A 13,692-nucleotide genomic window follows, 5' to 3' on the forward strand; every position below is an offset into this window, starting at 1 on the left:
AAATTGGGTTACAAAGAGTCAGACACGCCTAAACAACAAACACGTGCAACACTTTCTCAACTTTTGCCCCAGTGCCAGACCTCTCAAGGTGATGCAAGCTAAAGGCAGATGCTGGAACGAAGAACTCACTGTCTGGGCAGCTAGGGGGCACAGGGAATAGAGCACCAGCCCTGGAGTCAGGAGGACCTGAGTTCAAATGTGACCTCAGACACTTGACACACTTACTAGCTGGGTGACCTTGGGCAAGTCACTTAACCCCAATTGCCCTACCTTCCCCCTCAAAAAAAAAAAAAACCAAACCCCTAGAAAAGAGGGTCCTCAGGCTGAAGGAGAATCAAGATCCTCATGACCAGCCTGAGACCTCAGCACTCAAAAAGTTACAGTTTAATATTCACGTTTGTTTGTATCTCAGTGTTTTAGAGAGAGATCAGGGGAATGGGTAGATCTTGGCCCAATGTTGCTGAACGGAGCTCATGCTGTTCCACGTATTTATGAAATTAACTTTTCCATTTCAGCATAACTTATTGGGGGGGGGGGGGGGGTGGTACCACTGATCATGAATCAGCACATCCAGGTCAATATTGTACAGGCCAGAGGCAGAGAATACAAAATACATTATCATCACCCGAGTCCTGAAGTTTCCTTTAGGTACTTTCACTTCAAGATTGGTCCTTCCTACTTTTCTTCCCTATTCTCTAATTCAGTAGGAGCAGCTCTTGTAACAAATAAACAAAAGCTTCCTAGAAACATAGAGATTATTAAATAATTTGTTTATTGTATTGCATTTACAAAGAAAACAGACAGTGCACCCAAGTAGAAAGAATAAAAATGTATTTTCCTTCAGGGTTGTTGTATTGTTACTTTTTACTGACAGCAAGTACAAATCCGTTAGTGAGCATTTTATGGCCATTTCAACGTAGGAGGAAGCTCAAGAGAGCAAGCACGGGGGCACTGGAAGACTGGATTCGACGGTTGCCTCTTGTCTTCTAATCCATCTGGTTCCCTAAGTGAGTCAGGGAAAAAAGCCCTTATTTGGTAGGGGAACATTTCAGAAATTAAGTTACAGGACTCATCTTTCCACCATGATAATAACAAGTTACTCCTTTTGCATCAGAATGATTCCATTCCTATCAGATATATGTTGTAAAGGAATGACTCGTTTTTCTTTTTCAATGCTGCCACCTGAAATGCCTTTAACCCTACTGTTATGGCTTAATGGCATTTAAAGAAATATAACTCAAGAGTCCTAGTTTATCACTAAAAATACAGATAAACCTGGCAACCAAGGGAAAAATTAAGTTGCTGAAGGAATTCCCTGCCATTATGAATGCTTGGTGAGCTTTACTATTCTCTTTATTCTTCAGATATACACAGGTAGCCCAGCCCAGAAATCCCCTAGAGAAATAATACCGTGTGATTTCCTAAGTAACCCCAAAGCAAGAATCCGCTGAATAGGCTAGCCAGACAAGGACATGAAGGGAACGGTGCTTACATCTGACATGGATCACACAGTGGCATCGCCGCTTTCCTTGCCATTAGATTTCAAACCCAAAGAAAACCACATGTCACAGTCTAACAGTTCTAAAAACATTTCCTCTCAAGTTACACTTGTTTGGCTTTCTCTAAATTCCATAGTTCTGAAGCAGAATCCATCCTCTATGAGAGCACTGATTGCCAAGGCCCTTTGGTCCATAATGAGGAAGAGCTGCTGTGATCCCAAGCCTGATGAACTTTGGCTTTTGGTTATGACTCGTAATACGAGGGGGTAAATCTGGGAGACCCATCTTTAAACTAGCAAATTCTACGAAGGTTTTAACTTTTCCTTGTAAAAAATTTTTTTAAAAAACCCACCCCACCCCCCACAAGCCTTAAGTACATCCCAACCTTCCTGAAGTTATTGAAGTTCAAAGCTTACATTATACTCTATATGAGCAACCACCTGTATGCTGATACTAGAAAATAGCAGCAGAGAATGGCTATCTTTTTTTTTTTGGGGGGGGGGGGAGAATAAGCCACACCTCCCCCTCCTGGTTCTTGTATATTTGGGTTATGCCTAGGCATAATGCCAAATCTCTTAAGAAACAGAAAAAAGCAGAGCCAAATGGGGAAATGGACTTCAAGGCCAGAACCTCGGGTAAATTAATATTGATGAAAGACTGAAAGTACCTCTAAGGAATTGTTTGCAAAAGAATCAGAAACTCTGGCAACATCTTTTTCTCTTCTCAGAAACAAAGGACCTAAAACCCAGAGCTCTTTCATAGTTAGTCATCCTGTATTCTTTAGTGATGGGGTGGGGGTGGGGTTTCAACTCAAGCAGTACAAGTAAAGTGCCAGCCAGGGTTTGGGGTCTTAAAAAGCAATCAAACCAATACCCCTACCCACCCCCCCCTTAAAAAAACACCCCCAAACCAAAACCCTCTGCTCTCGCAGAAGATGTGTAAGGAAACACTGCTTACAAAAATCACCGCCTGTCTGGAGACAAAGGGCACACCTGCCTTTGGAAAGGATTTCTAGTCAATGGTTCCAGTTTCGGCATCCATTTCCACTGTATCTATTACAGTCTTACTGAAGATCCGGGCATAGGAGAGTGAAAGTTACACCAAGTAAATATGGAGATTGAACAGTGGCAAAACGGTACTAAAACTTGGTCTTGATTGACAGCCCATTTCAAAGATAGAAGCCAAAAAAATTGTAGGAAAAAAATGTGACTGTAAAGAATAACCCAAACCATCCAGAAACAGGATGCACTCTTTATATAGCATGTTCAGTGTCTCTTTGCTGCACGTTAAATTAACACCTTTTTCTCATCCTTCTGCTGGCAATAGAACATGCACTAGAAAATTTGACTCTTAGAGTCAGTGGGTTAAGGATGGGCTCACACATCTTTGTTGCGCTCTTAAAAAAAGGATGCTTATAATTTAAAGGAGGATGTTCTAATGGAAATGAGCAGATGATGGGCAGTTTCACATTCCAGTCCATTAGTCTTTGGCAGAGCCCAACCAAGGCAAAACTCACTCAGGATGCCCAATGGCTGTGGGGTTTCCCACAGGGTCAAGTAAGCAAACCCAAATGAACATATTAGATTAAAAAATAATAATAATCTAGGAAGCCTTGAAGGAAGAGCTTCACCCTGAAAAGGGAAAGGAGAATGCTTGAAAGGGACAGGAAGAGGAGTAAGGATGGCAAGGAAAGGGAAGGAAGGGGAGAATCTGAACAGCTGGGTCAGTGTATAATCTCTGCTGCAAACCAGAGTCCAGAGGACTAGGATGTTGGGTCAGTGACTTTAGGAGTTAAGCCAGGGGTGTCTGAGACACTCTGCTGCTGTAGCTCGTTTCTCAGGAATCAGCTCCAACATCGGCAACAAGAAATCTGTGAAGCCTGCTGCTTCTTCTTGAGACCACTCATACTTCTCCACCAGAACTTCAAAAAGGCCCCAAGGCTTCAGTTTGGTGATGTGTTTCAGGTCACCTGTGGGGAAAAGAGAATAAACGAAAATCACCAGAAAGGATGGCTAGACAGTGCCTTACTTTCATGTAAATCCACTTTTCAATCCAGGCAGAAGCTACCAAGAATGCTACCGGCATTGCTACTTGTACGGAATAGCAAGATTTTAACTTTTCCACAACAGCAAGCATCTAGAACTCAGTAAGCTTTGTACTCTTTTTTTATCTCTTCTTAAAACATCTTCAACTGATCCGAGGAATCATATTAGTTTGCGATGAGCATTAATTCTCATTTCATAGCACACCTAATTGGTCCACTAAATTGCCAAGAGCCACTCAACAACCTGTATTTTGGTACAAGTATTAAGTACCTATTATGTGTCAGGCACTGAGAATACAAACACTAAAAATGAAACAGTCCCATCCAAGGTGGAAAGGATACGAAAATGTTTTGTTTACCTTCTGTTAACTACAAGACTGCGTAACAGCCTTGGAGGTAGAGCTAACAAAATCTAAAGAGACTTGCCTGCAAAAGAGCTATGGGTTTTCACCAACTACCAGCTTAAGAAGTCAGTGAGAGCTAAAAAAGTGAATATGCTCTTTGGCCTGTATTAAGAGAGGCATAACTTCTAGAAATGAGGAGGGGCTAGTCCTACTATATCCTACCTGCTCAGTCCTAGGAACTACATTTTAATAAGGATGGAGATAAGTGGAAAGCACTCGGGATGGTAAAACACCTCAAGTTCATGCCTTATGAGGTCCAGCTAAAGGAAATAGTGTTTTGCTAGACACAGAGAGAGAGAAAGAAGGGAGAAATACGGTAGCTATGCTATCTGTCTGATCCCAGGGGGCAGAACCGGAAATAGACAAAACCTGCAAAAATTTAGACTTAAGGTAAGGAAAATCTCCCTAATAATTTGAGCTTTCCTAAGAAAAATGGACTGCTTTGGAAGATAATGGGTTCTTCCTTTAGGCAAGGACTGGGCTGAACACTTAGCAGGCAAGTTCTGAAAGGAAACAAGCATTATCACACTGCACCTACATAGTGCCTGTGCTGGGCTAAGCGCTTTACAAATATCTTGACTGATCTTCACAGTAAACCTGGCAGATAGGTGCTTGATTATTATACCTGTTTCATAGTTGGGAAAACTAAGGTAGACAGAGTTGAAGCGACTTCTTCAGGGCCACACAGCTACTTAAGGGTCTGGGGTTAGACCTGACTCCAGATTAGTTTTCAAGTCCTTTCCAACTCTGAAATTCTGGGCTGATATTAACATATTGCTCCTTCCCCCAACTCCTTTGCAGAGGCGGGACTGGAGAGAAGGGGTCCAAGACAGAGAAAATGGAAGGATACAGGAGGAAATTTAGGTAGTGTAAAAAACAAAAAATTATTAAAAAATTACATATTCTTCTATCACGCATCTATTCTAATTCTCTGGGCTTCAAGATGTGTCACATTAATACAAAGTTTCCTTAAAAAAAAGTTTGTATAAGAATTGTTAAATCTTCAAAAACAAAAAATAAAATCCTATGAGCTTTATCTGACAACAAAATAACATGCCATCCAATTCTGCAAGCCAAGAGAAATGTCAAATTAATCCTCTCTCTAAGGCTCAACAATTTTCCATGCAATAGGTAATTTTATATGGCTTTGGGGCTTCTTCCTCCAATCTTGTTTGCAATTTTATGGTCCTACAAAAATACTATTTACTAACTTGATTTGATGACATCTCCCCTTCCCTGGGTAAGTGGTATTTACTTAACTATTTGCTTGTCCTTGTAGATTTTCAATTTCCTATTATTCTTTGCATGAATCAAGGAAACCCTTTGAAAGCCCATTTAACTAAAATCCAAAGAGATCTGCATTTCAGAGGTGGAACAAAGCTTACAGATTTGCCCTACTTTACAGATGAGGAACTGAAGCCCAGAGTGGGGTGACCAGTTCAGGCCCTATGCCTACAATGGCAAAGACATGAATGAGCTTCAGATCTCCTAGGCCACTGTTGCTCCTACTCTGCCATGCTATTTGAGGGATATTTCTTCTCAGCACTGGAAGAAATCAGAGGACAGTATAGGTAAATTATATACTCCTCCAGAGACAGATTTGTACTTTTTCTTCTATTGTTTAAAGTGAATTTCTAAACTTTCACACACACATGTAATATATATTCAGTTGTAACTACAGCATTCAAAACAAATTTCCAACCTTTTACATTATATGCTCTTTTGGCACCTGGCACCTCAGCATTTAATACGAATGAGGTGACCATGCCAATGTGCATTACCTCCAAGTTACCAGTAACTTATACACAAATTATTAACTCTCCACTGAGGGGAGGAGAAAAGTATTCAGTATTACCATTATTTTCTGAGAAATCAAACTCCCCAAAGTGGAAGCTTAAGATTAGAGGTTCAAGGATCTATCATGTGGCTCAAGGTGCTTATTTTACTGAGAAGGAACCTGAAGATCAGAGAGATTAATGCTCTTAATCCACACAGAAGTCACAACGAAGGCTCTCTGAATGCCAGCTCAGGATTTGATAGGTGTGAGGAGATGCTGAGCACAAGCACAGTCCTCTTTACTGGCATTTTCTCCCAACAGATATAAAGAACACATAGAAACTTGACAGAGTTGCTCCTTTGACCCCATGGTTTCCGGCGGGGCTATACTTACCTTTTAGGTTTTATTAAAACATTTTCCCCTAATGTCAGGAGGTTAAACGATGACATGTGTCTTTTACCTTTTTTGGTGAAAAACTCCTTGGAATATTTTCCCGCCACAATGAGCTTGCGAGGCACCTTCCCCAGCAGTTCTATGATCAATGCAATGTGATCTGTGTGTTCCAAACATTTTAAAGAGGAAAGAAAAAGACATCCATAACAGGGCTAAGGCTGACCCGCTTGCTGCCAAGCAGCAGATGCAGCTCTGGAGAATGGGAGAAAGAGCAGCATGCACACCTCTGTACTTGGCTGAGCTTCTAATGCCCATTTTCATTTCTCAACGTAAGGGAGGGACTCGATTCAGCTGATGGAGAGTCCTGAGAGCCACACCACCAGGTACCCATGCAGGGCTCCCTGGCTGGTGGCTAGTATGATACCTGGGTGTGAATGCTCTGCTTCCCACGGCTGTATGTCCCTGACGCCTGTATAGAAACTAACATGATTCAATACTACCTCTGCGGTTGAAGAAGTCCTGTGAATATTTCCCACTGAGGGCAAAGTGTCTTGGAATTCTGCCTATCAGCTCTATAATATGCGCAATGTGGTCTAAAACAGAAGGACAGCATCGCATCAAGGGCGAGCTGAGAACACGCTTTAATCTAGAATCACTTTTTCAAGGGCTGTTGAGCGCTATCTACAGAACACATGCTGGGGAGCGGGGACCAAACACACTGAACTTGGCAAACCCCGACCACTTTTACAGTGCTTATACATTTCTATCTTGAAATCTCTCACTGGCACAGCTGGCTCAATATATCATGAAGGCAAATACTTGGGAATGTCCTATTCTTAGGCAAGGTAGGAAAAAAATTAACTTTCCCCCCATCCTAGGACAATTTAACATACTGTCTAGGACTCTGGGTAGTACAAGTACAGAATAAAAAAGAAAAATCAATTCCAGCAAGGAATTTCTGTCTCTTTCCAGCTAAATAAAGATTAGAAAGAGATGTCATGAAACAAAATAATTTTATGTAAGAAGCAATTGTACCACAGAATGGTAAGAGCTTTTGGGCCAACATCAGAACCACTGTTTCTGCTCCTGAGGAAGTTGTGGGTAGGGTCCTAGGTGGGACACAACATACCATTTCACCCTTAGGCTGCACTTTTATGTTTAATTCAAACACTTTGTTTCTAACTTACCTGTTATCGACAGGATTGACTTTTCCTTTAGGTAAATCTATATCTACATCTACCTATCTTCCAAAAATATCCAGGGTCTTGTACATTTGTAAACAAAATACCTCCCTAAGTCCTGTTTTCTCTCCATCTCCAACAGATTCTTCTAACATACCCCACAGTGGCAAAATCTCTTCCTATCCGCTTGTGAAAGAGGCTACTGTGGCCACCTGATGTGATCCCCTTGGGGGAGGGGAGGGAGAATCTACTTTCTGGATAGCTATAGGATCTTTCAAAGCAAAATACCTCATTTTCAAAGACACGAACCCAGGCAAGTTCATGAAAACATAACCTCCAAAAGTCAAGGTGGGGAGGTAGCAAATAGTCAAATACATACTCCTAGGACTGAGTAGCCAGGGCTTACTGATAACTGCTAAATGAACTGCATTTAAAAAAACGTTTTACCTTGTGTCATTCACGAAATAGTATACGGGTTGAAATTTGTTGGAGGGGGGTATGATGAGCCTTAGAAGCAATGAGCTGGAATTTTCTAGTTTTATGGACAATAGGTCTATTATTTTTTCCTTTCTTTATCTGGGGCTTTCCATCCATGAATACATTCTTTTTTAAACTTTAATTTTGGGGCATTATAAAGGTATTACGCAACCCAAGATTTAAGTACCAGGTAAGCTGAAGAGATTCAAATGTACCAGAATTATCAGTACTTGTTTATAGGAATAACTGGTAAATTAAGGGGGAAAAAAATCTCCTTCCTGCCAAACACTGGGATCCAAGCATTTCTACAGCACTATTTAAGTGTGCAGTTCCTGAGGAAATATTCAGCATGTATCAGATAAAGGATGGGACCAATCCGGAGAATGATTCTGTAGTGATACTCCCCCAGAGAGCTTTTGAAGTTTACATCTACATAAACTATGTCTAACAGGCATCTCTCCCATCTTACTGAAACTGAGATCTTGGCTAAGGCATCAGCTAGAACACTTTTTGGGCCCCAAGCTGCACAGGCCCAGGTGGACAACATGAGAAAAGCAAGAGATTTGTGGGGGGGACCCCCCCTTTTACATTTGGGAGAATGAACTGTTAATACCCTCTCTCACGATAAACTGATAATACTTGACCCAGCATAGACTATAGAACAATATCTAATGAGAAAGAATAATGGATTATTAGAGCTAGGAGGGACCTTACTACGTAGTTATTAAAAAGGAAAACCTCATAGACTATGCTGATACATACGGGAGTAAATGAAATAAAGTGATGTACGTACATTTCCAAATGGAAGTGACAAACAGCTGGTGTTCCCTCTTTTGGGACTTTTTGGGAGTGTCAATAAAAATTCAGTACTATACACAAATCATATACTAATGACTCCAAGGATCTATGATTTCACTCATGCAGGTGAGCTTTGAACTAATGTTCAAGCCTTAACAAAGTCTCCATGAGTTGCTGTGGCCAAAAGAATTTATCACGTGGAGCCTCTCCAAACTCAACAAGGCTGTGCCTCGGCGCAGGCCTATGTTGTCCAATTTGGTAGGACCTGCCAGATCATTTGCTACGTGAGCAAAGCCTTCAGGAATTTCAGGCTGCCTCCATGACACAAGGAGGTCATTAGGACATGAACGTAAGACAAGAATTGCACCAGAACCTATGCTATCTCAGAATTACATAAGATGCCAGTAAAGTAGTAACATGTATCAATATGTAAACCTACTAAATAACAGCAAAGACACGATAGAGCAAAAGATCATTAGGAGCCCAAACAGAAGCAATGAGGCCTCAGCCTCACCTAGTTCTCCTACTCCCCCATAGCCTCTAATAAGACCTAAAGGCTTTTTTAAATGAATAACCCTTTTCTGTGTTCTCACCTATTGTGGGATCTACATCAAACACATGGGGACGTAAGCCTGGCTGTAACGGCTGCTCGCTCCAACTGCAAGGGGCTTAAAACTTGGCACCTTTTGGATTCTGAAAAGACCTGATCTTTTCACCATCAACAATGTTCACAAATTCTAAAAAATAACTAAAAATCCCCAACCACTGGGCTGTTGGGGACGTACCAAAGACGGACTCACCTTCGTCTCGAGTGTACTCTTCTCCTGAATGAGGTTCAAACAGATAGTCTCCCGTGGCTAATTCAAAGGCCTAAGAAAAAAAGGACAGTGGCATATTAAAGCATCAAAGAAAAGAGAGAGCTTGAGATCAGGAGGAGGAAATTGTGTTGCTCATTTCTATTTGGAGCAGTTCTAAGCAGCTGAATTCCTGCAAATACCTTTAGAAAAATGCCAATTCCAAAAAAGATCTCCTTCCACAAACCTGTATCTTGGTAAAATGGATGGGGTAAGAGTGAGAATTCTGTTAATGCTAACATATCATTATTCCATGTGAATAGAAGGAGTAAGTAACAGCAAACAGCCTTCTGGGCTTCCTCTTTTGGATCGCAATCTTTGGCATGCGCTGCTGGCTCATCTTGGATGCTAAAGTCGCTGCTTCCCAGAGTAACAGCTTTTTAATCCAGCAATTTTACCAATTATATTCCCTTTAGATATTCAGTGATTAGTTTCTGAAATGGCTCCATATTTTAGTGCATAACCTCCAGGCAGCAAATTCCCCATGTCCTAGTTCAAAAGAAAATTACACCCCATACATATTTTTTGTATGTATGGTTCTGGGTTCTAGGCCACCAGTTCAATACCAAGCCGGTAACATTTTTTTTTAAAAGAGACTTACCATAAAAAGCAAAGTACTTGTCAGCACTAGAAATACCTTGTAAACAAATAATTTTAGTGTTGGAAAGAGCTTCAAGATGCCATCCTTGTCTGTAACCTCCAAGAGGGACTACACTGAACCTGGCCAGACAGAGAACTAACAACTCTTCTTTAAAGTCTCTAGGCTAAGAAACTCTGCAATTTTCTACATTAACGTGTTCCACTTTAAAGACATTTGCCACAACTGTTTGCTTTTACTAATCACAGAAACAAAAAGTACAAGAGAAGAGTGATTTTTCTGAAAGCAAGGACAAGTTTAAAAATACCACAAGATTATATGCCAAATGAATGGGGGCTGCATTAGTGCAGGCGCATTCAGAGTCTGTTTTTTGGTTTGGTAAAACTAGAGAACCGAGCAGAACACGGGGCCTGGAGTCAGGAGGACCTGAATTCAACATACATTTCCTGTGTTAAGTCACACTACAATATTTTTACCCATGCTTACAACACGTCAGGGAGGTTAACAGATTTTTACAAATAGGATACCTGGAGCAAAAAGATGACTAAACTGCTCATTCTACATCAGACAGAAAGTTATAGTGGCAGAAGCCAAGTATAAAATTCAAGACACTTGACTCCCCAAGTCTAGCAATCTAGCCTCTGTATTTTTCTCAGCCAATATTTTCTTAGGGAAACCTGATCCAGGTGGCAACATGAAAAATTTTATTTGAAAATTTAAATCCAAATTAACCAAAACATCCAGGACCAGAAATTAACATGCAGAAGAAGGGAAACCTGATACTGCTTATAAGGCAAACATAGCATGTTGCAGGCAACATGAACGTGTGGTCAGAAAGTGCCATGCAGTGATTTGCCCAAAAGAAAATAATGATTCTCCCACTAAGTCCTTTTCTCTAAGATAACATGTCCAACAATCTTTATTAGTGGGTTGACTGTCTCACCTGGTAGTTAGGAGGTAGTCTCAGATCTGTGAATCACGGGGTAGAGTCTTTAAGGTTCCACCCTGATGCTTTATCCCTGGAGAGGGCTTCCCAAGCTGTAGATGTGCTCAATATACAAAACTTGAGGGCCCTGATTTTGGTCTTAGATCTGACAATACTTAGGAAGGGCTGGAGTGCTGGACATGTTATCTTGGAAAAAGGAATTAACAGATGAGTCAAATTTTCCTTTCTTCAACAATCCCTACCAGAGGGAAGTAAAATTCCAGAGCAAGGCTGGAGGCTGGAAGGATAAAGTCTGTTTAAAAGAAGGAAAAAAGGAAGTTTAGTTTTCCGCTACAAACGCAGAGCACTCTTTTCAAGAGGCATCTGGGGAGGAGAAATAGTTATTATTACTGGGTAAAGCCAACAAAAAGGTCTTATCCTGTTTACATTAATAATATATTTAGCTCCACTCCAGAAGCTATAAAAAGGTGAACACATAATCTACCTGTAACCACATTAGAATCACTAGGTTTTACTCAAATCTTGTTTAATAAAAACCTATCAATGTAAAATAGAGAAAAGACATTCAGTGTAGCTTATTTAAAAATATATCCTAAGTATGCTGAAATAATTCAAATGTCTGGTGTAAATGACCTGTAAAGCACAACCACCTGGAATATAAAGGTAAGGGAGGTCGCTTGGATCACCTAACAATGTGGAACTCTCCTGAGAGATCAGAGAGACAGGTTTCTGGACGTTGCAACGGGGCAGCAGAAGAAGGCAGCGCATTTTTCTAGGTTCAGTGGAATGAAAGGGAAGAATAATCGAAGCTAATTAACACAAGGAGCTGCTCTTTCCCTCCCCTCCATGCACCCTCTTGCTCTGGCAATCCTTGTCCTACATCTTAGACCCGTACAATAACGGCTCAGCTTGGTTAAGGACTGTCTGAACTCAGATGATGTAGGTACTCTTTCCCTTCCATCTTGAGTCAAGTACTCCTTAGCTCTGGAAACTGACTTCGAGCTACCAATATCTGTAAGTATAATTACTACAATTGAGGGAAGAGGGGGAAAAATTCACATTGAACAGAGATTATTTTCTGAGAATAGCTGCAGATGTGAAGGGAACACAAAGTCAAAGAGGGGAATGAGGAGTAATTTGAGAAAGGAGAGGGCTGACTATCTGAGGTTTCAATTTATTCTCTCCTTGTCTCATGAGGCAAGGGCGGGCTGAGATCATGAAGCAAACTCTTTCTGGATGTGCCTAAATTACTTGTGAAGAGCTACACAGGACTAGAGATTAAGGACAATCACTTCCAAAAGGTGCTGTGAGGCCAGAGCCCAGATGCTATTTTCTAGCTGGGTGTGTCGCTCTGAGCCTGCATCCATATCAGGATTACCCTCCCTGTCACTGGATTATTCTCGTAACCACTCCTGGACTTGGGACCCAGGACCGCTACCATTCTTTCAGAGTCGCCCACCCTCAGCCCACAGTACGGGACAGCTTCTTCCGAGAGGTGTGCTAAGCTACTTCATTTCTGAGCTGTTCTCAGAGAGAACAAATTATACTACTTAACCTTCTTCACCAAAGGCCTGGGAACTGAATCTTCATCAAAAAGGCAGACTTGATTTAAAAAAAAAAAAAAAAAGGAAAATTTGTGAACCTGTCTGGCTTGCAGCAGACTACTACCTCCAGAGAAGCACAGGACACTGTACCTCCACACGGCACTTGGTAAAACTGTATCCTTTCATTTGATGACTACTGCTAAGGGTAATATTAAACGAATGGCATTTTGGTAGGACTTCAGAAAGCAATCATAGCAATGTATTTAGGAGAAACATTCTTTGGGAGAATGTTAGTAGGATGGTAGAAATTGGAACTAAATGCAACATATGGTGTATTTAATAGGAGTTTCAAGTGTTTCAGAGCCCTTTCTATAGGATACAGTCATCTCTCATACACATCAGTGCTGTTCCCCAACCCCCGCCCCCCACTCCTCCTAAAGAGATTTACTGGGATACTAACAGTGGGAGAAAGAAATATCACTGGGGAAAAACAGCTTTTTGAGTTTTACAGGTCTCTGTGAAGAAAAACTGATCAGAAGGGATTTCACTGGAGAGCCAAACATAGTGACACAAGGAAACCCCTGCAAAAGAAAGGATGCCGACAAGATCCTTATATCCTCTCTCTTCCCTAGCCAATGACATCATTCATGACTGGCTGAAGGACTTGTTATGGAAAGTGCTTTCTGCAATCTCCTCTAGTTACTGACTAGTGCAGCTCTGCTGATAAGGCCTGACACAAGAGTCAACATTGAAAGGGAAGGAGAGTAGAGTGGTAATGTGAGAGGACCAACTCAACAGAGAAACTGGATCGGAAGGGAGACAATCTGGGAACATAAATAATGGCCCACCTTAAAAAGTTCTCAGTTTACTTGCAAGTAAAACCTGTTTCTTCTACTCCTATGTGTGCTGATCCCAATGTTTAGCAGTCCAGGGAAAAGTCTGATTTATGTGCGTGCCCGATGCGCTTCCATATTTTTCTATTCTTTTTTCAGATGTTCAGAGCCCTTTTTTCAGATTCGATCCTTAAGTTATATCTGATGGCTTTCCAATTCTCCTTTACTTTTGCTTCTCATTAAAATAGGATTTTTGGGGGGGGGGTGGGGAAGGGGTGGTGGTGGCAGTGGTGATGGTGGTGGATGGCTCTGGCTGTAGGAGAGTCTGCCAGTTGGCCATGATA

At 41.3% G+C, this 13,692-nt stretch overlaps 1 protein-coding gene across 2 annotated transcripts in view; it reads right to left on the minus strand.

Moving 5' to 3' along the window:
* Nucleotides 1-749: 749 nt before the first annotated feature.
* Nucleotides 750-13,692, minus strand: part of SRPK1 (SRSF protein kinase 1) — a 95,641-nt gene continuing 82,698 nt past the window's right edge. For both annotated transcript variants that reach the window (XM_036766817.1, XM_036766816.1), the window contains exons 14-16: nt 9,374-9,443; nt 6,185-6,277; nt 750-3,468 (exon numbers count right to left, since the gene is read on the minus strand). In XM_036766817.1, coding sequence (XP_036622712.1) covers nt 3,284-3,468; nt 6,185-6,277; nt 9,374-9,443 — 348 coding nt within the window. In that variant the 3' untranslated portion in view covers nt 750-3,283. The remainder of the gene's footprint in view (nt 3,469-6,184; nt 6,278-9,373; nt 9,444-13,692) is intronic.

This window comes from Trichosurus vulpecula, chromosome 7 (genome assembly GCF_011100635.1).
Source record: "Trichosurus vulpecula isolate mTriVul1 chromosome 7, mTriVul1.pri, whole genome shotgun sequence".
In the NCBI taxonomy this organism is placed as follows: Eukaryota; Metazoa; Chordata; class Mammalia; order Diprotodontia; family Phalangeridae; genus Trichosurus; species Trichosurus vulpecula.